This window comes from Squalius cephalus (assembly GCF_949319135.1).
Source record: "Squalius cephalus genome assembly, chromosome: 25".
Taxonomy (NCBI): domain Eukaryota; kingdom Metazoa; phylum Chordata; class Actinopteri; order Cypriniformes; family Leuciscidae; genus Squalius; species Squalius cephalus.
Window position 1 is genome coordinate 10,138,554 of NC_137146.1, and position 24,385 is coordinate 10,162,938.

The 24,385-nt window shown below is 37.3% G+C and overlaps 1 protein-coding gene across 14 annotated transcripts in view; it reads left to right on the forward strand.

Moving 5' to 3' along the window:
* The window catches only part of pde7a (phosphodiesterase 7A), a 31,269-nt gene that overhangs the window by 4,670 nt on the left and 2,214 nt on the right, over positions 1 to 24,385 (forward strand). Inside the window, exons 1-13 of one of the 14 annotated variants that reach the window (XM_079862519.1) lie at positions 2,940 to 3,106; positions 14,942 to 15,002; positions 16,912 to 16,956; positions 18,038 to 18,127; positions 20,114 to 20,265; positions 20,738 to 20,801; positions 21,003 to 21,098; positions 22,068 to 22,168; positions 22,261 to 22,392; positions 22,535 to 22,626; positions 22,796 to 22,940; positions 23,955 to 24,051; positions 24,151 to 24,231. In XM_079862519.1, coding sequence (XP_079718645.1) covers positions 14,996 to 15,002; positions 16,912 to 16,956; positions 18,038 to 18,127; positions 20,114 to 20,265; positions 20,738 to 20,801; positions 21,003 to 21,098; positions 22,068 to 22,168; positions 22,261 to 22,392; positions 22,535 to 22,626; positions 22,796 to 22,940; positions 23,955 to 24,051; positions 24,151 to 24,231 — 1,102 coding nt within the window. In that variant the 5' untranslated portion in view covers positions 2,940 to 3,106; positions 14,942 to 14,995. Of the gene's footprint in view, positions 1 to 2,939; positions 3,107 to 7,669; positions 7,995 to 14,941; positions 15,003 to 16,911; positions 16,957 to 17,467; positions 17,501 to 18,037; positions 18,128 to 20,113; positions 20,266 to 20,737; positions 20,802 to 21,002; positions 21,099 to 22,067; positions 22,169 to 22,260; positions 22,393 to 22,534; positions 22,627 to 22,795; positions 22,941 to 23,954; positions 24,052 to 24,150; positions 24,232 to 24,385 lie in introns of those variants that run through there. The other 13 variants (XM_079862520.1, XM_079862528.1, XM_079862529.1 and 10 more) reach the window with 13 other exon arrangements.

A 24,385-nucleotide genomic window follows, 5' to 3' on the forward strand; every position in this document is an offset into this window, starting at 1 on the left:
CAGGATTACGATCCACAATCTTAACACAATTCTTTTTCATGTTGGTTTTTAAGATTATTTTGCATGAAAGTACAGCTAATTTAGTTTTTAAAAATTTAAACATTTTTAAATGAGCCTATATATATATATATATATATATATATATATATATATATATATATAATAAGGTAACAAAAGAGAAAAAAAGAATATTAAACCATTTAGGAAAAATAGGGACCAAAATACGACCAAAATCTTATTATTATTTGATCTTTTTTTAAAACAAGAACAAAGATGCAAACGACAAATAAAAGGACAAATTCAATATGACACAAATTAAATAAACAGTGCATTAATATTTTCAGCAACAGTAGATGTATTTACTGTAACAGTAGCATTCAAGTAAGAAATTGAGTAAACAAGTGTAAAAATAAAACACTACATAGATGTCACTGTATGAACTAGAGATGCACCGATTACAATTTTCTAGGCCGATTCCGATTTCCGATTTTTCATTGAGTTTGACCTGCCGATACCGATTTTAGCCGATTCCGATTTCATTTTTTCTAACCACTTTACAGCATTACATTTACTTTACATTTTGCATAGAACATAGATCATTTTTTTAACAGATAATCATTATAAAATAGAACTATATAAATTACTCCTGGTGTGGGAAATACACACACATATATATATATGATGTTGCGCGATGTTAATCATGTGGTGCCCGAGTGAATTTGACCGGCATAAAATCGGCATATGTCAGAAAATCGGCCAATTCCGGTCACCAGCCGATCAATCGGTGCATCTCTAGTATGAACTAAATATACAATGATTCTTATTAAAGCTACTTAAGTTATTCAGTCAAGAGTGATTTTTCTCTTTGTTTTTTGTTGTTTGATTAACATTGAGACAGACAGCAGCAGATTTATTAGGCAGCTGTCACTTTAAGACCGAATGCACGGATCTAAATTGATACACCTCTGAACTTTTTACATTTGCTTAAAGGGATACTCCACTTTTTTTGGAAATAGGCTCATTTTACATCTCCCCCAGAGTTAAAAGTTTTCGAATCCATTCAGCCGAACTCCGGGTCTGCCGGTACCACTTTTAGCATAGCATAGCATAGATCATTGAATCGGACAGGACCATTAGCATCTCCCTCAAAAAAATGATCAAAGAGTTTCGATATTTTTCCTATTTAAAACTTGACTCTTCTGTAGTTACATCGTGTTCTAAGAACGACGGAAAATGTAAAGTTGCGATTTTCAAGAAACTTTGCTGCTGTACCATGGGTGAAGCAGGCGTAATGATATGACGCAGCGCCTGATAATAGTCCCCAGCCCGGTAGCTTCCAACGTGACCGGGACTAAGTTTGTCTAACCTATTAGACCTATTTTCAGGCGCTGTGTCATATCATTACGCCTGCTGGACTCATGGTACAGCAGCAAAGATTCTTAATTATTACGCAGGAATGAGAGTATAGTTCCTAGCCATATCAGCCTAGAAAATCGCAACTTTTCATTTTCCGTCGGTCTTAGTACATGATGTAACTACAGAAGAGTCAAGTTTTAAATCGGAAAAATGTCGAAACTCTTTGGTCATTTTTTTGAGAGAGATGCTAATGGTCCTGTCCGATTCAATGATCTATGCTAAGCTATGCTAAAAGTGGTACCACCAGACCCGGAGATCGGTAAAACTCAACTGTTTAACTCTGGGGGAGTTGTAAAATGAGCCTATTTCCAAAAAAAGTGGAGTATCCCTTTAAGATATAAACGACTGTTTATGTAAACCTTGCGTGTATTTGACAGTTTAAACGCAATAAGACACAAAAGAGAACTTAGTTCAGTACTCGCCTGCATAGTGACAGGCTTTTAGTGTGTCCGTGCTTCGGATGTTCGCGCTCAAAGCTTATGTCAGAACAGCGTGCGAATAAAAAGCTTAAATGGCAAAGCTTTAATACGTATGCAAATAATACATTTTCGTTTGTCATGTGAGCATAACCCTTGCTAAACATGTAATGTGTTAAATTTTTAGAAGTATACCATCAGCAATATGGATGGCATCAAAACACAGACTAAAAGCTACACAACTCAATTTTATTTTCATGGTTTTAAAGCGCCAAACAGTTTGTCCGGTGCCAAAACCACGTTGGGTCGTTCAAACAGAATAACGTTGAAAGCCACAACGGTTTTTACACTTTACTAAAATTAAGAATGGTTTCTGCACAGATAAGAAAAAGTGTCATCAGCTTTAAAGCCCGTCGTTCAACAGATTGCTGAATGTCACAAACGGTTCCTCAGAGTTGGAACGGTAATGTTTCAGAAGGTTATATGCACACTTTGCAGCCTTGTAGAGGCAGGGCAATTATCTTTTTGTAAACACTGAATTTTTGTGTTTGTGCAGTCATAAAACATAAGTGACTGTTGCAACGCTTGTGTGTGTAGGTGCCCCTCGCTGCTGTGTTTGTTAGGCTTCCAGTGCAGAGGGAGGTAGTTAAGCATGTGCCTGGACTCTGGGGGCAGTGGTTTGGGTTGCAGCCAACATCACAGATGGCCAGGATCTCTCGCTCTCTATCGTCATTCTTCTCTTCACTCTTTTTTCCCCTCTCAACTTCTCCCACACTTGTTTTTCTCAAACACTCTTTTTGTAAATGAACAAAACTCATGTCTTCCCAAAAGCCGAGGGTGTTGCGTTGTGTTATCAGTCACGGTCTATGTGTTACACATGCATGCGACTGAGACATACTTGAAAGAACAAAGACCTGGGAAAGAAAAAACGCCGTTCTCATTGCGTTTAGCATTGCAACATGTGTTTTCGAGAATCTCGTGCCAGGTTATGATGTGCTTTCTAGCAGGTTAAGGCAGCTGTACGGTGCATGTGAAATTTTCCCCTCCCGTGTCTCTGATGTGCGTGCGCTCGTGAATCACACACTTATTCATGTGCTGCATTACTTTACTGCGTCAATGACTTATCAGCAGGTCGACAGCATGTTTTTGCCATTTAGACAGAGCAGCCCGTTCCCGAGCACCATGTGAAGCATTGCGGCTCTCCGGTGTGTCCTCTATATCGGTGGGCTCTCGCTGACACCATTGGCATCTAGTTTGCGAGTGGAGAGCCAAAGGTAGATCACATCATTGTGTGTGTGTGTGTGTAGCTGGAAGGCCGACATGCTTGCTTGAAGTGCATTTGTTGGAGGTCATATCAGCCGTGTTTGGTGGTGCAGACAGGGTGAGGAGTTTTTTTTTTTTTTTTTTTTTGAAGGAGTTTGTTTATCTCACTCATGCGATAAGGTTTTTTTTGTGCCATGTTGTTAGACTGACGTAGTTTCAGGATGTGGTAAGAATGTGGAGGGAGCTGTTCGGTTTTCAGTATTTCACAACTTGCTGCTGCTGGTGTGTGTAAGTTTGTGTGTAACCCTTGCACTGCCTAGAGTGCTTTCACATTCACCATTAACATTCAGTTGCTTTTGCATTCGTTCAAAGTTTGTGGGTTTTTTTGTTTGTTTTTTTGTCGTTCAGGTCAGTGAGTTTTAAAAGATGCCATTTGAATGGAGGCACATCAGGATGGCGGATCTTGTGCATTAAAGTATTGTGTTTATTTTGAAGTGACGCAAATCTCCACCCTTGTTGACAGGCTTTCAGTGTTTTAAAGTTTTTCTTCTGCCTCCTTGATGTCATTTCCCTTACGTATGGGCCTCTGAGATACGTAGTTTGGGTGGCATTTCTGCAAAAATGTACAGCACACTGTACTTTTTTTGTGCAATTCTTATTTATGATGCCACTCATTACTCCAAATCAGAATAATGGTTGTAGGTGAATTCAATTAAATTTAAGTGTTTTTTTTTTTATCTTAATATAATATATACTTAATTTAAATGTTTTTTTTTTTTTTTGAATTTCATATATTAATGTTGATTATTAATCGATTAATATATAAATAAAAAATTCTTTGATCGTGTTTATTATGGGTGGATGTTCGGGTAGCATTTCTGAAAAAACGATCCCTTGCGTTGTGCTCTGGTTTGGTTTGTTGACTCCATTGTTGCCTCAACGTCATGACCGTTGAATGTCATGTCACAATATAACACTGATTCACTTCCTGTCACATTAATCCTTGTTACACCACAAAACGGCCATCAGCGAATTATGCTACCATCTAAGAGAGAGACTACTGGATCTGACATTAAGAACACCGAGATCTGTTACACAACGCGTTGAGAAGTTTAACTATAGTAGGGAAAGGCAACCACATGATGTTTCACGTTCTGTTTACTGGTATTGCTTAATAGTTCACACAAAAATGTCACAATTTATTCACCCCCATTTTGTTCCAAAAGTGTATGGCATTATTCCTTCTGCAGAACTCAAAATATGGTATTTTGAAGACTTTCAACTGTTTTTTTTCCTCATGCAATAAATGTCAGTGGGGCCCTAAACAACTTTGGACCCCATTGACTTTCATTGTGTGAAAAAAAAGATTTCAAGAAGGAAGTCCTACAGATTTGGAACAGCATGAAGAAAGTGCAGGTGTACTTAAGTAATATGTTAGTTTATGTTTGCGACCTGACCGGCTCTATAACCTGTGCAGTAAAAACAGAGTTTATGGCTTGGCACTTACAGGAATGTGCACTACCGTTATCCAGCATTTCACAGCATGGTGCTATAACTCATGAGGACGCTTTGAATTTATGAGCCCTCTTCGAGGCCTGTTCCTTTAATCTGAGTGAGTTTAGAAGTACAATGTCGGATAAGGTTTAATGGGAATCTGTCTAGCTTCCTCTTTTGTTTGCTTGAACTGTCATGAACCCACTCCTTTTTTTTTTCTCGGCTGCAATTAGACATGAGGAAGAAATAATTTGACTATAAACTGACCGTTATCGCTTTCAAGAAAAAAAATGTGGAAACGTGCTGGGGGTGAAAAGAAAAAACATTATATTTAAGCAAAGAAAATTTGATTCCATAGACATTTACACCTGTTAGGGACCATGGATAGGCTTTAGTGTCAAAACATGTGGATGATTTCATCCATGGACTTTAATGCAAGTTTGATATAAACACATTTTTATGGTATAATGGTTGTAGGTGATAGTAATTTTTCCATTGACATAAATTTATTTAGAGAGATTCACAAATTTTCACTCAAAAAGCTTCTCAGACAGGATTGTAAACGTGGTGCAGATAAGAGCTGATCGACAACAACTGTAATTACACTTTGTGGGGCAGTCTTTGGAACAGAATCAAGATCACTCAGTAATGTTGAATGGGTTTTTCTGTCCGAACAGGCTGAATTACTTTGACAAAAATGAAGCCAAGCATATAAACCCCTGACTCCCCTCATGACGTGCTGTCAGGGTTTTTTGTTTGGACCCGGGCCTGAGAGCCGAGAGCACGGGGTCAGGAACAGGAGCCTCATGAGGACCACGTCATGCTCTCCATCATTACACTTCCTGTGTTTGACTCAGGAATCCACAGCTGCGATGGCCCCTCTCTCAAGCGCTAGGCTCTTTTGCTCTCGAAATGCAAATACGCACATCGTCAGCTGTGCTGTTTATTAGACATGTGACCCAGCGTGCAACTCCCATGTCATTGATCTCACATTTACATGAGTGCCAGTAAGTCTGTACTGGGAGAAACATTCAAAACAGAGAGGATGTTGGGTTTTGGACACAGCGGTGGGGTTTTCCCGGGCTGTAAGCAAGGATGTTTAAATAGGAATGATATTCGATTGCGGTGCTCATTCCATGCATGCTATCAGCAGGGTCGAATGTGTCTCACTTCTGTGAAACGGGGCCATTAGTGTCTTTGAGATGCAAGGAAAGTCTGTTTTCTGTGACTGTGGTTTGCGGGGGTTCGGCTCATCCAACTTGCCGTTCTGCTATTTATGGAAATGCTTCTCCGCAGATAAATGTGGTGATGTCACTGCTAAGAGAGGCCAACTTTGGTCTGAGAGAGGGAGCTTGTGTGTTACACCTGTTCCTAAAATGAGTCCAAGCCACACTTAAAATCCAAAAACTTCAATCATTAGGCTTATGCTTTTAGCTCGTGCTTAATAGATTCACATTATTTTGTTGAAAATGACACTATTCTTCATTAAGGTCAACATGAAATGCTTTTTGTGAATATTGTGAATATTCAACCAAAAAGTTGCATACATTGCACACATTTTGGGGGGCAGGTATCCACTGAGTTTATGAATGAGTCATTGAATCATTGACTCACCTGATTAGTTCATAAACGGTGAATCATTCAAGAACGAAGCAAGAATTGCTAAGATATGCAACTTTTCTGCTTTCTTGTAATAATTGTCAATGGCAAAATACGGCAAAAACAGTCTTTATATCACATTTTGCAATCGTGCTGATATTCGAGAAAATAGCAGTCTTGCTCATTTGATATTGCTTACATATATTGTTATAATTAAACAAAATACAAGAACTCATATGAAGGCAATTAATCTTGAAATTTGGTGGCATTTATTTTGTCAACGCCAGACTAATTTGCTTGTTAAGCTTAATGGAGTGCTATTGCCTAGTAAGTTAGGCTGTATTGAGAGATTTTAAAATTGTAATAGTGGTTTAATTTCACAGCGGTGACAAACATTGCAGAAGTTTAGGACCAGCACGATCGTTACCTGGCTGTCACCAAAGAAGGCAGGTCCGGGAGGTGTGGTTGTGACAAGGGATGTCGGAGAGTGGGGCTTATGCGGTCTCACAGAATTATTAAGAATAAGTTGTTGCGCACACAATAAGAATTGATTGAGAATTGATGCCACGGGCCAAATTTAAACAAAAGCAAAAATATAAAATGAAAAAAAAATGTTTTGAATTGTGCACTGATCAATCATTCACAATAAAGCATGAACGTTTGTTAAAGTTTTAAGTTCATGTTGATTTGAACTATTACAGTTAAATTAATGCAACAATAAACGAACACAGAGTAATGTAGCCTGTTATTTGATGGCCTGGTACTTGTGTAAAATTGCAAGTTAAGTTTGCGTTTTCATAAGAGATAAAAACATCAATTATCCTAAAAAATGTAAAACATTTAAAATGTTATATTCATAATAATGGATTATGACATATGACCTCTTGTGACAACTGTTTCACACACTGAGTAGTTTGTATATGTATATTAATGATAAATTATAGTTGGCAAAATAATTATAATTGCTTATATATATAAATAATATATGTAATGTGTGTGTGTGTGTGTGTGTGTGTGTGTGTGTGTGTGTGTGTGTGTGTGTGTGTGTGTGTGTGTTATATATATATATATACACACACACACACACACACACACACACACACACACACACACACACACACACACATACACACATACATAATATACATACATACATACATACATATGTATACATATACATATACATATACATATACATATAAACTAGATGTAAAATAATAAATAAATAAATCTTGCCCCAAATAGAGACTTATGAAGACCAGGTTCTTATGAGAGGTGAGTCCTTGAGGACTGCAAATGAAAATAAATATGCTTCATGATAGTGATAGATTACAAGGTGGCTGAGAAGTTTAGAAAATAAAGCATACAGTCTGCTCTCTGCACTGCTGATAAGGAGACTCTAACATGCTCTCCTGCTGCCAGCCCCTCCCACCATGTGCGTCAGTGGCTCTGCTGGTCTGGTTGGTTGTTGCTAGGTGGCTGTGTGTGAGAGTGTGTATGAGAGAGAAAGAGACATTTAGGGCTAACACGGACAGTTCGTTTAAGTGTGTGTGTGTGTACAACTAAGACAGCTGCACTAAGCTCAGCACACATTCTGTCTGGGCCTTGAGCTGGTCTCCGGTCATCTAGTCGTGCACACATGCGAACACACGTACGCAAATCCATACACCCACACGCTGACATACACTGCAACACCTGCACGAAAACTGACATAGAGACTATGATCCACAGTTTTCGCAAGGTCCAATGGGAATAGCTCTGATTTGGTCTATAATCACGGTCCTTGTCAGATGGATTTTTTCTAAGGTAGGTTTGGGTGGGTTTCCTTGTTGGCTCAGCTTTTATTACACGATAACCTTTGACAACTGTTCGTCTGTTTTTATGAAGCAAAAACCAACTGTAAATAGCCCCAAACTCTTTGTCTAGAAATTGAAGTGAATCAAGAACTTCAGACTTACAGAACTTCACGTAAGTTACTCGCGTGGGGCTCGCTTATCAAGTAGTGATTAAAAGTCAGTGAGGAAACCCCACCGAAATGCACACAGACCCTATCGCCATGGCTCAAGCCATAGCAGTCACCTTGGGAAGAGCAAATTAATTGTTTGGTTTTGTGTATTTGATTTGCAGAATGTCTTATTCTTGCTTATACCACCGTGAACATCTTGTGCAGACTAATCAAAACTATTTAGGCTTTTGAAGTTTAATTCTGATATGGTAAAATGTGTTATTTTGTTTCAGAAATAAACACGGCAATGCTTGCAATGTGAGATGCATAGTTTGTTTTAGTTGTGTCCAAAGAGAGAATTTTTGCAACTTTAACATGTTAACAAATGTCACATTAATTTGTCATTCGTTAACTTGTTAAAGTTGCAATAAAACAGAAGTAGGGACAGATCTTTTCTATATTGTGATGGACAAATTTAATGAAACGGATTATCGAAAAAGATGTAGGGTCAGGAGAGGCGTTTTCCATCGGTTGTTGATTGGATAATGGCAGATCTGGATGTGAGCATGTGGTTGATTGTAAGAAAGGGGCGGGGCTTAAGCGAACAAAATGATTGGAGAAGTCCAGCTAACATCAAGTTTGTTGAAACAAGTCTGTTTCACTGGAAGATAGATTAATGAAATTTTGATAAAAATTTGCATGGATGAATAATTCACAATGAGATTAATAACATGCATTTAGAAAATAGATAGGGTACATTTTTATTTATCTTTAACTACATCCTCACCCATTACGCAGTGGATTATTCAATATTTTGGCTAATTACACTTTAATCTAAAAAATGTACTACTATCTGCTCCGTTTTACCATATTTAAAATGATTTTCCTCAATTATGTGCTGAAGTTGACTAGCTGACTAACCTAAGTGGAGGCGAAACAGTTTCAGTTTGTGTAGTTAATTCTCATGTCTTGATTTATAGACATTTACACATGTTGGTCTGGTCTGACTGGTTATTTTAATAAATAAAAAGTTCATCTTGAACGGTGTTTCTCTCAGGCGATCCATGCGGTAAACAAAGAGGAACAAAGTGCTGAATAATTTTCCCACTGCCTTTTCCTGGATTAGTTTAAAGGAAGTGGTGATGGTGTTTCCCCTGTTTGAAGGCCTCAGTCGAACCTCCAGCGGGAGAGACGGTGGTGTGGACCTGAGTCCACTGTGGTTGTGGCGTGTTACTGTGAAGTCTCTTAGTGAATTGATTGGGCTCCATCCCTCTTCACACAAGCCTTTAACTTGTTTCGCATCCAAACACTGTGTCAATAATTGGCTTGTAGGCCTGCTAACCTGTTCAAATAGACCCCTCAAAGCATTGCTAAAATTCCTCAAGAGCTTCATAAAAGGTGGCAATCGTGCCTTTTACCACCATCAAAGCAGTCCTTAGGTTGGCTGTAGCAAGAAGTACATATATTTATTAGCTTTTGGACACATATATTTGATAATTGGTGGTAATCAAGTGGAGTTGGTAACATAAAAGTTGATGGATAACTTCAAAGCAATAGGTATTATGAAGTTGTCAGTTTCTGAGTAAACTTTGTTATCATACTGTGGTTCTTTTGAGCAGGACATGTGGTCTCCCAAATGGAACGATTAGCTGTAGTTGCACTACAGTCACTACAATAATTTTAGTTGCTTTGGAATAAAATGATTACTTGAGTAATTGGATTAGTCACGATGAAAGGGAAGTTGCAAAAAAAAGTATTTTGTATTGTGATGTATATCCGAGCGTAATGTATGGAAGCTTGTTTCCGCCACTGAATAAAAAAAAAAAAAAGCTAATTGCGACTTATCTCACAATTCTGATTATTCTCAGAATTGTGATAAAACAAGAAATTTCGAGTTGAGAGTTCATATCTAAATTCTGAGGAAAAAAAAGTCCGAATTGTGAGATAAAAAGACGCAATTATCTTTTAATTTTTGTTCTGTGGTGGAAACAAGTTTCCATAGTAACAGGTTATTGAAAAAGAAAAAAATTTGGGCAGCTACTTAGTTTTATCCATTGTTTGTTGATTGGATATTTACATATACATATACATAAGTCGGCATATGACACCAGAGAGAAGTCTGATGTTTACTGGAAGATCGAGTTTTGATATTTTGATTAACAAGGTAAAAAAAAAAAAAAAAAAAAAAAGTATACATGGATAAATTGTTCACAATAAGATCTATAACATGCATGTACAAAGTTGATGGGGTGAATCTTTATTTTATACCGAATTAAATGAAATATCAAATATCAGTTGATACCAATACATTTAAATAATGTTTGATAACTGTCATGGTCCTGATATATTTTGCATTTCCACCTGAAAGATCTTTACATTAACAGTGGATCAGGCAATGCTGAAAGTGTAGTTGGAAGTTGGATGTTAAAATGGCACGTCAAACATTTGACATATTAAAACTATGTAAATGGTGACAGCAATTGTTTGTCCGCATTGCCAAACATATCACAATAATCCATCTTGTAAACACAGTTAACACGCCCAGGATTCATTCTAGAGATAAAACACGAAATGTTTTGCTTTTACGTAATTGTAGATAAATGGCAGATGTTCACAGATATCATTTTCTTGACTGCTTGTCCAGTCATGAGCTTGTTTGTTTTATTACGATTAGATGAAGCCCATTCATTTGCTTTGTAAATAGCTAGTATCACGGAGAAGTAGGCGTGACGGTGCATTTTTGAGGCACGAGATGTTGATCGTCTAAATAGTTTAGTTGAACATGTCTCAATGAGGTATTTAAGAAAGTTCATTGAATGACACATAAAAGAATGAATTGTTGAACAAACTAGCTGGATGGGTTTGAGTTTCAGGTTGGCCTCAGGCAATGGAGAGTCTTGTCAGACAGACGCAACAGTGTTTAGGCGGCTTTTTGAAAGCAATTATAAGGAAACATAATATGGTTCAGTGCAGATTATTGTGGCTAATATGTATTCTGTAATACATATTTTAAAGAAACTGTAGTAATATAATTCAAAGTCTTTAACCCTTTAATTTACAGAAGCATAAAATCTAGGCTCTGGTATATTTATACTTCTGCCCAGTTATTTGTTGAAAATATATTTTAGATTATACATTGTCACCCAAAAAAAAAAAAAATAGACTGAGAATTTTGGATTGTCTAAAATACATTTTAATGTACTGTAGTAGTTAAAAAGTTAAAGAATGGTCATTAACCCCTTAACAGACAACTTTTTTTCCCCGATATTTATGAATGCTGGTATACTTTAATTATGCTGGTATTCTGTTGTTATTAGCAGTAATTACACTGACCTCATTTAAACAATTAGCCTACACTATTTCCCTTTTAGAGCTGCTTTACAGCAGAATGGAATTCTGTTTGCATCATTGAATCATTATTTTCCTGTTTATCCCTGTAAAGCTGATTTGAAACAGTCTGTATTGCATAGAGCCCTATATAAAGGTGACTTGATTAATATTAATAATTCATATTATTTAATATTTACAAATGTATTTTTTTAATTGAGCTAGTTATTTAACTACTCTCAAAATATAAAGATTAAAACTGTATTTTTTTACAGTCTATGGTGAAGACTGACTTTTCTTTTCTTTTTTTTCTTTTTTGTGTCTGTTGTGAGCTTAATTCAGGAAATTGTTCTGATATAGATTCGAAGTCAGCTTTCCTGAAATATCTTTGTCATTTTTGCTAAACTCCCAATTGTATTATCATTTTTTGGTCTTCTAGCCTGCTAACTGAAAGTCAGCAAAACAGCACAGACTGTCACGCCTCGCTGGCGTACAAGCGCCATTGGCCTCTCCAAGAAATTCAACTCCTCCGTTCCCGCTCCATGTCCGGCTGCGCTGATGCCGCTCGTGTGCTGAGCCCATATGGGCACGGCTGGGTGGTTTGTCATGCTCTGCTCAGCTCACTGGTGGAAATTACTCACACGCAAAAACACCAAGTAATGTGTGTAAACACTGAGCTTGTTGATACTAAAATACTGCCGTGGCAATAGCGGATGACTCGAGGCTTGTTTTTCACCGGCCTGATGGTGGTTATTGCAGAAAGGGGATGTCAAAGTGTCGTATGAGGGTTACTGCAAGGTACAGTTGTTTTTGTAGCCTGTATATTCACTTAGCAGTTTTACAGTTCATCTGTTCCACTGGTTATTAACTTAACTCAAAGCACTGGCATCAGTTAATGCCTGTGTTCGCCTCGCAAACTGCAGACTAGCCTCCAGCAGCGTTAATACCCTGACCGAATAGTGCTGCCTGGAGCTTACCGGACCCTCTGTCTTTCATTTTTAATAAATGCATTTTGCCACAGGATTACATGAGCATATTGTGCTAAAATCATCTTTGTAGTTGCTTCTCGCAGTCATGTGTAGGGTTTTAATGGCTACATGCCATTAGTGTGATACTCTGTGTGTGTGTGTGTGTGTGTGTGTGTGTGTACTTATATTTATATTTTCACTTTTGAAATAAAGCTGAATGTCGATTAGAATATTCATTTTTGGTGTGGTATTAAATCTCTCTCTGATTTCTGACATTTTTCATGTACTAAAATGTTTTTGTATAAGTATTTTGGTAAATATTGCTGTTTCTAATATGTATGATTATATTGATTCATATTAGTAAGAACAGTGGGATTTTGACTAAATGATTAAACATTATTTGATGTATTTATTAGCTTTATTTTGTTTTTGTTTTTTAATATATTTTTACTTGCAAAATATATTGAATGCACTTGGCAACAATAGCTGTTTGATTGAAACAACTGGACAGAAAACCTGAATATAAACGTTGAGATATATCGTCGAAGGTTCTTCATCTACATCTTCCAGTTTTAGTGACAGTCCTCTAGTTTTGTGCATTTGCAGTTTTATTGGGCAGAGGCTCGAGGCGCGGGAGGGCTGTTAATGGATAAAAATCAAGTATGCAAATTGGTTCAGTCCATTGACGTCAGAAACTGAATTGTATGCCATCTGGGGACACCCTGACCAGCCATCTAAAAGCTGCGCTGAAGTGCTTGTCTTTGTCTGCGTATGCACGGGTTCTTTTTGGGTATATGGCGGCACAAGATGTGCCAGGTCTTGTGTTTTCACAGTGAACCTTTCTCCTTCTCATCTTCTCATTTATGCATGTTTTTTTGAGTTCACATGGATGACTACTTGCCAGAGACAAAGAAAATATGACAGAGAAAGGTTGACGTATTCATCAAGTCCTCTCTTTCTCTCACAAAGCGTTTTATTACAAGCCCTTATGCTGTCCTCTAGTTGTGCTTTGTGCTAGCAGTGTCTGTAACATCTTAAAAGATAAACCTGTGCTACCTTTAAGAAACGACAAGTGCGAAAACTACGTGTTCGGCACACAAAGGCCTCTTTGGAGTACTGTGGGCAGGGAATGCTCCGCCCACCGCTCTCGGGCGGCCAATCACGCTCGCATCTGCATAATGAGCAGTGGTGCGACTCTGTTCATGAATTAATCTCTGAATGGCCCTGTATGGAAGTGTAATGAACAGGAGAACAGATTACACTGGACAGATGATGCACGCTTAATTCAGTGAAGCAAGCTTCTCCGCTCCAGCTTCCTCTTGCTGCTGGGAAATTGCAGCGTGTGTGTGTGTGCGCACTGGAGGCTGGGCTGGTAACAGAGTTGAGCTCACGTTTAACCCTCCAGCATGTGCGTTTCCCTCACGTGATTATAGAAGGATTGAGTCACAGATTGGCCAATCACTCATATTAGAGGTAGAGATATTAGAGATATGGGGCAACTATCACACTCTTTCATTTACATGACTACTTGAATAATTAAAGAACTTGAATAGATACTTGAAGTGAGGCCTCATGCCATTGTTTTAATCTGATATTTGTGTGTGTATGTGTGTATATATATATATAACTATATATATATATATATATATATATATATATATTAACAAAGAAGTGTGTTTAGGAATACTCTATTGGATATTTAGATGTACATGTTTTTTTTCTTCTTATTTTTACATTGAGATTACCTTTGCTGCCATCTAATGTTCCCTTAAAGTTCATCTTTAAAAGACACCTTAGAATTTAGTAACACTGTAAATAGCAGTAAATAAAATGTTAGGAAAACAAAAAACAAATGAACATCATACTGTTTTTCATACTGTATGTTTTAATGTTGTATTTCATTTAATTGATGCTGTTTTTAGTCAATTTATTTATACAAAATAATACACTATTTTAATATCAGCCATTGATCAGTGTTTATAAAATAATAGTAATATAAAATAATTAGTGGATTATCAATATCGGTGTGTTCAATAGCATACTTGTAGATATTTATTACTGAAATGTTGTTGTTACGGCACTTTGTTTGTTACCATGCTAATAAATGATTATCAGTCTTATACCATGATATTGAATTTTTCATAAGGAAGTTTGGATTGTTTATCTGTGTGCTGTTTCTATTTGTCATGGCGCTTTAAAACCATCTTTTTCCCTTTTTAAAATCCCATTTACATTAAATCGGTTGTAAATGTATATTATAAAAGCATATTTGCATGGGATTTTTTTATAAAAATTTAAGGCGTGTCAGATGACTGATGGTTTCAAAGAGCAGCAAAATATGACAATGTATAAAAGAAAATAAACAATAGCTGATTTTCTTTCTTGAAGTTTTGGTGGTTATTTGAGCCTTATTTGAATATACACTGTTGAGCATTTGGCTTTTATATTAGTTTTTTCCCACGTGTTTGAGTAAATGCAAATACTGATGTTCATCTGCATCTCTTCCCCCACAGAGACGCGGAGCAATCTCCTATGACAGCTCTGATCAAACAGCTCTGTATATTCGCATGCTAGGTAAGCACCATCTTCCCTGTCTACACACACACACACACACACACACACACTCAACCTGTAAACAAATGCAGACACAGGGTAGATGTACCACTCTGCACTGGAAGTTACTGAGCGCAGCACATTATACGCCAGATTGTGTAACAGAGGGGATGAAGAGCCTCAAACATCAGTCAAAAAGCCGCTGATAATCTCGTCATTACATCCACAGCTTAAGTCATTCCTCGACTGGGAATTGCTTAGTGTTTCCCTGAAATTTTCTTTGATTTAATACTTATCAAACCCTGGCTCTGCCTGATTGCTGACCCTGGGGACCCTTTGAGGTTATAGGACAGAACTGAAAAGGCCTGATGTTTAAATGCTGCATATGAACAAACTGCAAATCGAAAAATTTACGTAATCCAATGTCAGATTAACCTATGAAGCATTTTAGGTTCATGCTTGTAGTCATTGTTTTATGTTTGGCCATTTTGATTTCAAGTAAATCCATCTCGTTTTTAAGGATATTTAGACAGCTTATGGGGAAACTAGACAAAGATACTGTTAAAAGAGTAGTTATATTGCAGTATATCATCACATTTATCGGCACAGGTGAAACTTTTAGTATTGCTTTGGTATTTTTTAAATGCAGAAGTATTGTGAATGGACGGCAAAATGCATGTGGAAATAATTTAAAGAAGTAGATGGGGTGGGAAATGAAACGGAAGCAAACTGCACATATTTCTGCATTTATATATCACCTGGAATCAGTTTCTATTACTCTTTTTATGTTCATTTTGTTTGGTAATTATTGTATATTTATCACCTGGTTATCGGATATATTTTTAAATGAAGTTTTCCTAATTTAAAGAGATGGCAATAAATTATGGCACAAATATGTAAGCCTTCAAGAGCACTTTCTCTAACTGTGCATGTCGGAGAGTTGCCGTGTGCATGTAACAGTCGTGCTTATTTTTTTTATTTTTTTTAAAGGATAGTTTCACCCTAACATGAAAAATCTCTCATGATTTACTCACACTCATGCCATCCCAGATGTATATGACTGACTTTCTTCAGATAAACGCAAATTAAGATTTTAAGGAAAATAATCAATCTCTGTGCGTCCATGTAATGTTTTGCTGAATTAATTAAATAATTATTGGCGAATGTAAGAATACTTATTTTAAACTCTTTTAACTATACACCATCATTTCCAGCCAATTGTCCTAGGCGTGTTTACAAGTTCAGTTTGACAGAAATGTAACTCTTGAACACTTGTATGACAGAAAACTGGTGATGATTTGTAGTATTCTTACACATTTCACTTCAAAAGACATTGAATCATCCACTGAGGTTGTATGGATTACAGTCACGATCGCTATGTTGTTTTTTAAGCGTCAACCAAGCGACACCCATTCTACGGCATTATGTGGACTCATAGAAATTTGTTCGTTTATCGGAAGAAAAAAAGTTATATACATCAGGGATGGCTTGAATTTTCTTTTTTCAGTGAACTATCCCTTTAACAATGTTATAGTTTTATAATATAAGAATAATTCTCAGAATTTCAGTATCTGTGCATCCCTAACAAATCTTAAAAACTTTGTGTACAGTACACCAAATGTGTTCTATGCGATTCATCCTCGAGCAATCACCCTTTTGGGATGAAACGCATCAGAAATGATACACATCACGCCAGAATGCGGTGGTTTCACACACATTAAATCCGATTGACTGGCGTTTACACAATCAGACTAGAGTTTACCACTTCCGTATGACTGCTTTGCTTTCTGTCACTGTACCATGAATTAGCGACACATCTTAACCTGGAGTATCTTCACGTTCAGTAACATCAGCATGTAGCCAAAAACCCAGTAAAGCTAACCCTGACCTAATATTTGATCGTAATTTCTTTTTTTGTTTTGTTTTTAAGCTGTGACAAACAAAACAATCAAACCCTCATTCGTGTTTACACCAGGTATGAACCAACACCTCTCACCACCAGGAGAGACAAACCCCCCCCCCCCGCTCACTCGCTTTCACGGCCTATCCCTTTAATAACTCTTCCACACCATTCCTCCTTAAAGACCTGCATCAGTGGGCACAGTGCAATCAGTGGCATTTCTCACGTTAAAATGTCTTCTAATTATATTTGTGGGTCAGGAGATGAGTTCTGGTTGCGTACGAGAGGTTTGGGCGCAAAACAAAAGAGCGCGCTTTCGGTTCCATAATTTGGATGTGGTCTTGCTTCCTCGACCTCTGCGGCTTTTCTTCTGCATGTCCGAATAGCTTCCGTCTGTTTTTATTTATTTATTTAAATGTCTGATTCGCCTGTTGCATGTGTGCAATTGTGCTACACACTTGTAAGGTCGGTCCGTATCTATTACTGTTTTGGTTTTTTTCTGTTTCTTTTAAAACTCATGTTTGTCTTATTCATTTTAATAGTGTTTTTTATGTAATTGTAATTCACAGTTTTGGTATTTTGATAGGGGCTTGTGTAATATTCAAACAGCTGTTTTCAAGTAAGTAAATATACTGGTGGGAGGCTGTTTTATTATTTGTTTGACTTATTTACACGTTGACTACTTTTTTACTGCACATGAACTCCAATCAGTAGTGACTGACATGTCGGAGGCTGCCATTACTCAGTAAAAGTTTATGCGTCCCCCCCTCCTTCTCCCTCTCCATGCAAATACACACACACACAGCCAGAGTTTGATGAAAAGGCCTATTGAATGACTTTTTAACAGATGTGACTTTAGAGCTTTGGCCAGCCTCGTTGAAGTCCCTCTGATTTCCTCTCCATTCTGTCCTGGGCTGAAGCACAAGCTTGTCTTTCTTCCATGCGTCCTCCTTTGCTCCTAGCCGTCTGAATACTAATGCATAAGTCCCTCTGGCATGGCGATGCATGGTCTTGTCCCCCTGTCTTTCCCTTTTCCACATCCATCAGCGGTGTGTGTATGTCTGTGTCTCTGTCCCCCTGTAGCCAGGCCTGTAACCTGCTGTACGTTGTGTTTGCAAACAAATGTCTTGAGGACCTGTGTGTTGATGCCTTCTAGGAGATGTGAGAGTGAGAAGTCAGGTAGGCTTTGAACCTGAACGAAGAGGCTCGCACCCATACCTGGGCGTCGATTTCCGCACTTTGCACTGTAAGTACCAAATTAAGACCGTCCAGCACACGCACACATTCCTACCTCTGTGGAGCAGAGTGCTACAGGGACGCTTTGTTCTGAAAGTTTTCATTTTCTCCATAGGTATTTGAAAGTGTTTGAATCTTTAAACCGGTTCTGAAATTAGTCAATGAGCTACTCATCCCATAACACACTGCACATGAGTAAAGTGAATAGTTTGAGTTCTTTTGAGCGTACGTTTATTCTAATTCTGAACTATATATCGCGTAGAAAAGTGTGCAAAGAGCGGTCCCTTTATAATCACTAAATAGCTGTCACTTATCTTAGTTCATCACCATGATTCGATCTCACGAAGTTTCGTTATAATAAAGGAAGGTGTCTACATTGCACAATGGATCTCTTATTTACATGTCAACACTTTGTTAAAATTGGAGGATTTGCGAGTGTGCAGAACAAAAATTTTGAGTGGAAAGTGGATCCTAACTTAAAGGCCCACTGAACGCGCAGCTTTGTATGATGCGTTGATGTAATTTCCACTGAAACAGGAAGCTAAGGCAGGACATATTTAATGGCTCCTTCCCCTTTTTCAAATAGCCAATAGCATTTAGTTTACCTCACAGACTGCAAGTCGTACTTGACAGCACCATGGAAGCGAATCAGAGCGCTGATGATACGTTGGATTCAATAGTAGAGGTGTGAATAAACCAACGTACAGTTCCCATCTCCAACCCATATTGCTCCGTGACGTGTCAATGGTCGCTTTGGCCAGGTGGTATTTATAGCATAGGGAGCGGGACGCTTTAGATCAGGGTTCACCAATCTCGGTCCTGGAGGGCCGCTGTCCTGCAGAGTTTAGCTCCAACCCCAATTAAACACACCTGAACCAGCTAATCAAGGTCTCATTAGGCATACTAGAAACTTTCAAACAGGTGTGTTGGAGCTGGTTGGAGCTAAACTCTGCAGGACAGCGGCCCTCCAGGACCGAGATTGGTGAACCCTGCTTTAGATTCTAGAGAGCATTTGATTGGACAGAAGATGTGACGAGAAGCTGACGTCCGCTGTGATGTCATAAAAATCCGTGATCCATTTTAGCGTGAGTGAGAGACTAAGTTTTGAATGCTTATATCTCCTAAATGTGAATTTTGTTATTGTTTTGGAACACACCAGCTTATTCATAACCTTAAGGCTAACATATTCATACTAAAAGCTAAAAAAACTAAAAAAAATATTTCAGGGGGCCTTTAAACACCTGTGATTGGCCATTGCGTTAAAAAAGTCTACAAATACTTCAGTGATTGGCTACATTGCTCAACGCTGCAAAAACACGTAAATAGAAACCTTTGCCGGTCTCCAGAGCGCAAACACGGATACGCACTGGATCGCTTGCCGACATGCTATTATTACGGAGAAACTGATCCTAGACCAGCAGTTATGAGCAGCTTTTCCCTCTAAAAGCAATCAGAAGCAGCAGCAGGCAGTGGTTTGAGTGAGAAAACACCACGTTAGGCTCAAGTCCGTGGCCAAGGGAAGGCTAAGCCTTGCACACGCAGTTCTCGTGGTGCATATGTCCCTCTGTCTGTGTTGACACTAGGTGAGCTGAATTTAGGAGCATGTACACAGGGCACATTGAAAGATTTGTTGCGTTTTTGTGATGGTGAAATGAAACACTGTTTTAAAGACTCTCTTCGGACTGTTCTTGCCTTTTGTGTTTCGGTCAGGCGTGACCTCTCGTAGGCTGCCTGAGCAGCACAATCGCAACGATAGCAACCAAACTTTAAAATAGCAGGTGTTCCAGTCATGGGGGCTGGGCTGGGGCGGTGATTTTGACAGGAACCAAAGCTAAAGACACTAAATGCTAAAAATGTGAAGGCAGTTTCAGACTAATTATTGAAGATGCTAATTTATCAGCCTAATTATTGAGAATCCGGCATCTTGCATCATGGAATTTCCATGCTCTCTTTTCTGTGTGTGTGTGTGTGTGTGTGTGTGTGTGTGTGTGCACAGCCCGTGCTGAGTCAGCAGGGTCGATTCCAGCTCGGAGAATCCGGAGGCTCTTTAGTTTCCAGCGACACCTGCTTTCGTCACGTCTGCTACGAGGAGCGCCACACCTCAACACCCTCCATATCCTGGATGAGGACTACTGCGGTCAAGCCAAGGTATGGGATCACAAACACACACTGTGCTAAAAACACTGCGTCCGAAATCGCATGCTGTCTGTACTACATTTGAATTTAAACTTAGAATGAATATAGGTAGTATGAATGAAATTTAGATGTACTACTTCCACCATGTTGTTAGTCACATGACCTACCTTCATCAGTTGCATAGCTTCATTAGCTTTTGCAAATCCTCTCCCGTGGCCTCATGGGATAGTGAAGTGTCCGTCGAATGCGTGCTTCAGAGTATTGCTGGAAGTAGTAGGAGGTCATTGGGTACTTTTCACCGAATACTGTGAATTCGGACATACTACTTTTTTCGTCATATTGTTTTTCGCATCCTATAGTGTAGGGAAGTATTCAATTTCAGATGCAGTGAGTGACTTTAATTTACCCTGAATATTCAATATTTGTAGTGTTTTTAAAATAAGTTCTTGATTTTTCATCTGTGCTCACTGTCATTTTCTCACAGTGTATGCTTGAAAAGGTTGGATCCTGGAATTTTGACATATTCCTCTTTGACAGACTTACAAATGGTAAATATTTTCTGTTTTTGTGTGCGTGCGTGCGTGTGTGTGTTGTGCTTTCCCTCCACTATAGCAATTCAGTGTGTAAATACTTAACTTTTTGTTGTGAACACTGCCACCTGCTGGTTGAATAATGCATGTGCAATATTGAGGATGAAGCATTGCCTTGCCCATGCCCTCATTCCTCTTGTGCTGTTTGTTGTTTTTAAGGAAACAGTCTCGTCTTCTTGACATTTCATTTGCTGAACCAGTATGGCCTCATCGAGCTCTTCCAGTTAGACATGGTTAAAGTGCGTCGATTTCTAGGTAAGTGTTTTTAATTTCTTTTTTAGAATAAAAATGCTTTAGGGCTGATACTAACTACCTTTTTGATCAATTAATTTGATTTTTTTTTTCCGTTTTTATGTTATTTAAAAAAAAAATTATTTTATTGAAAATACTTTACACATTTTGCATAGTAATCTGCTATAAACAGTGTGCAAATGGAAGGCTGTAAAACAAATATAAATGTATGAATGTATATGAACTTAATTGCAGGTGTTTTAACACTTTTGTAATTATTGTTTTAATAAAAAATGTGTTATGTAACATTTCAGCGAAATATCTTTTATTTTAAACCTAAATGCAATATTTGACAACATGATTAATTCAAAATATTAGACTTTTTTTATTTATACATTTATTTTTCATTCAAGAAATATTTTAGTCAACATTTGCTAAAAAAATAACCATAATGTTTAAATCTTATTTATATATTATAATATAATAATAATAATAATAATAATAATAATGTAGTTTATCAACAACTTTTTTGCAAAATGGAAATACTTTTATTTTCCATTTTATAATGAATGTGTAATATTTTCAAGAATATAATCAATAAAATGTCAAGGTTATGTGCTAAGAAAAACATCTGAACTACTTATTAAATGTTTTGGTTATGAGTTTTTTTGAAGCATCTAATATAAAGTCCTTCCATACTTTGAACAAACTTGGTTTGGCTGTGACCTCCACCATTTATACTTATTATTATTATTATTATTATTATTATTATTATTATTATTGTTTTCTTTTTATTATTATAAAAATGTATGAATTATATATTTAAAAAAAAATTGGTATTGTAAAAATACCGAAATGTTTCTGATCCAACTAATGAAATTTGTTGTTGATTATTGTCATCATCGATTTTAGTGAAATGCTGCAGCCCTAATATACTGACATGTACTAATCTTGCTGAATTACTTTGATAAAACGTTGTCCTCTGGTTTCAAGTTCTGGTTCAAGAAGACTACCACAATCAAAACCCTTACCATAATGCAGTCCATGCTGCTGATGTCACCCAGGCCATGCACTGTTACCTGAGAGAACCCAAGGTGATTGTCCTTTTATTGAATGTACCATTATTCCCTTTTTACATAACTGTACTTACAGCCTTACGGTTGTCTCTGTGTGTCTGTATTCACAGCTCGCCCAGTCCCTCACATCATTCGACATCCTCTTAGGGTTGCTGGCAGCGGCCACACACGATCTGGACCACCCTGGAGTCAACCAGCCTTTCCTCATCAAAACCAACCATTACCTTGCAGCTTTGTACCGGGTTAGAGCACCATCCAATGGGATTTAAGCATATCATTAGCTCCACAATCCTCTTTATGTTCTAAGTAAATTACCGTATTTGTAAATATTTCAAAGTCGATCAGCACTGACGTGTGTGTGTGTGTGTGTGTGTCGCTCTGTAGAATACCTCAGTTCTGGAGAACCATCACTGGAGGTCTGCAGTGGGTCTGCTCAGAGAGACTGATCTCTTTTCACATCTTCCTGCTGAGGACAGGTCAGTCTCTGCAGGTCTTTTACAGCCTAGAGCTTCTTACACCACAAACAAGCCATCTTTTTTTTTTAAAACGTTTCATTTCCGTCCTCTTTTTGACCCCTAGAGTATAAAAGACTTGTAAATGACTTCTGTTACTTATGATTGACTGACTTTAATTGGTGTCTAACAGTCTGGGTATAGAGAGGCAGCTGGGATCACTGATTCTGGCCACAGATATCAGCCGACAGAATGAGTACCTGTCCCGGTTCAGGACACATCTGGATGAGAACAGCCTGTGTTTAGGACAGTCTTCTCATCGGCATTTCTCTCTGCAGGTGAGAATTTGGTATTCAATATCCATCTCAATAAAATAAATAAAACAGTTTAGATATATTTCTATATACGACTGATATGCCAAAATGGCTTTTGGAATACATTTGAGATGTTTGCTTTAAAGGAATTGAAAAGATACATTCTCCTAAAACAAGTCATAATATCTTAATTGATTATTGCAAATAATACCTGGGTTACACTTTACGGTAGCTACAATAAGGTTTAATTTGTTAATGTTAGTTAACTACATCAGTTAACATGAACTAACCATGCAAAATATTTCTAAAGCATTTATTAATCATAGTTAATGTTAATCTCAACTTTTACTAATACATGATAAAAATCGAATGTTCTGTCGGTTAACATTGGTTAATGAACCTGAACTAACATGAAGCAACAAAAAACATTGTATTTTTATTTACTAATGTTAACAAAGATGAATAAGTATTGTAACTAATGTATTGCTCATTGTTATTAGTTAATGCATTAACTAACCTTAACTAATGGAACCTTATTGTAAAAGGTTGCGTTTGTTAACGTTAGTTGAATCCATTAGTTAACATGAACTAATAATGAAAATCTATTCTAAAATATTTATTAATTTTAGTTATTACTAATTTCAACATTTATTATCAACCTGATAAAAAAAATGATAAAATCTGTGTTTTTTAAATTAATTATGTAAACAAAAATGTATAAATACTTATTCATTATTAGTAGGACCTTATTGTAAAGTGTTACCAAAATCTTTCATTTGACTGAGGACCATTATCTTTTAAATATTAATTATTTTTATTAAACAAAACCAAGAGAATAATTTTTATTAAAATTGTTTGAGTGAATTTTTTTTTTTTTTTTTTTTTTTTTTTTTTACTACTATAATAATAATAAAGTTGTCGTGATAAGATCTGTGTGAGTCCCGTTTTAAGTAGAAGGGGCTGCGCACCATATTTTTAAATAAAGAAAGACACTTTTAGGCACTTAAAAACAAATCCACATGTGTTCATATGTTCCAGATGGCCCTGAAGTGTGCAGATATCTGTAACCCATGTAGACCGTGGGAGCTCAGCAAACAGTGGAGTGAGAAGGTCACAGAGGAGTTTTTCCACCAAGGTACCCAAGTACTCATGATGACCAAACTCTTTGCTTTTGCAACTAGTTCACTGCGTTCAAAAGTTAATCTTTGTGCTTTGACATTGTCTTCTTATTTAGGTGACATTGAAAAGAAGCATAAACTTGAAATCAGTCCACTGTGTGACAGTGAAGCCAACACCATAGCCAGTGTTCAAATCGGTAAGAACCGGAACAATCATTTATGTGATTTCAGTGCTCACCCTGAATTTGGGAGGAAAAATAATATAATATATTCAGCGATGTGATTATTATAATTTTTTTCGTACTTTTCCGACCTGAAAAGTATGATCCATGTGAATTGCATAAATGTGAG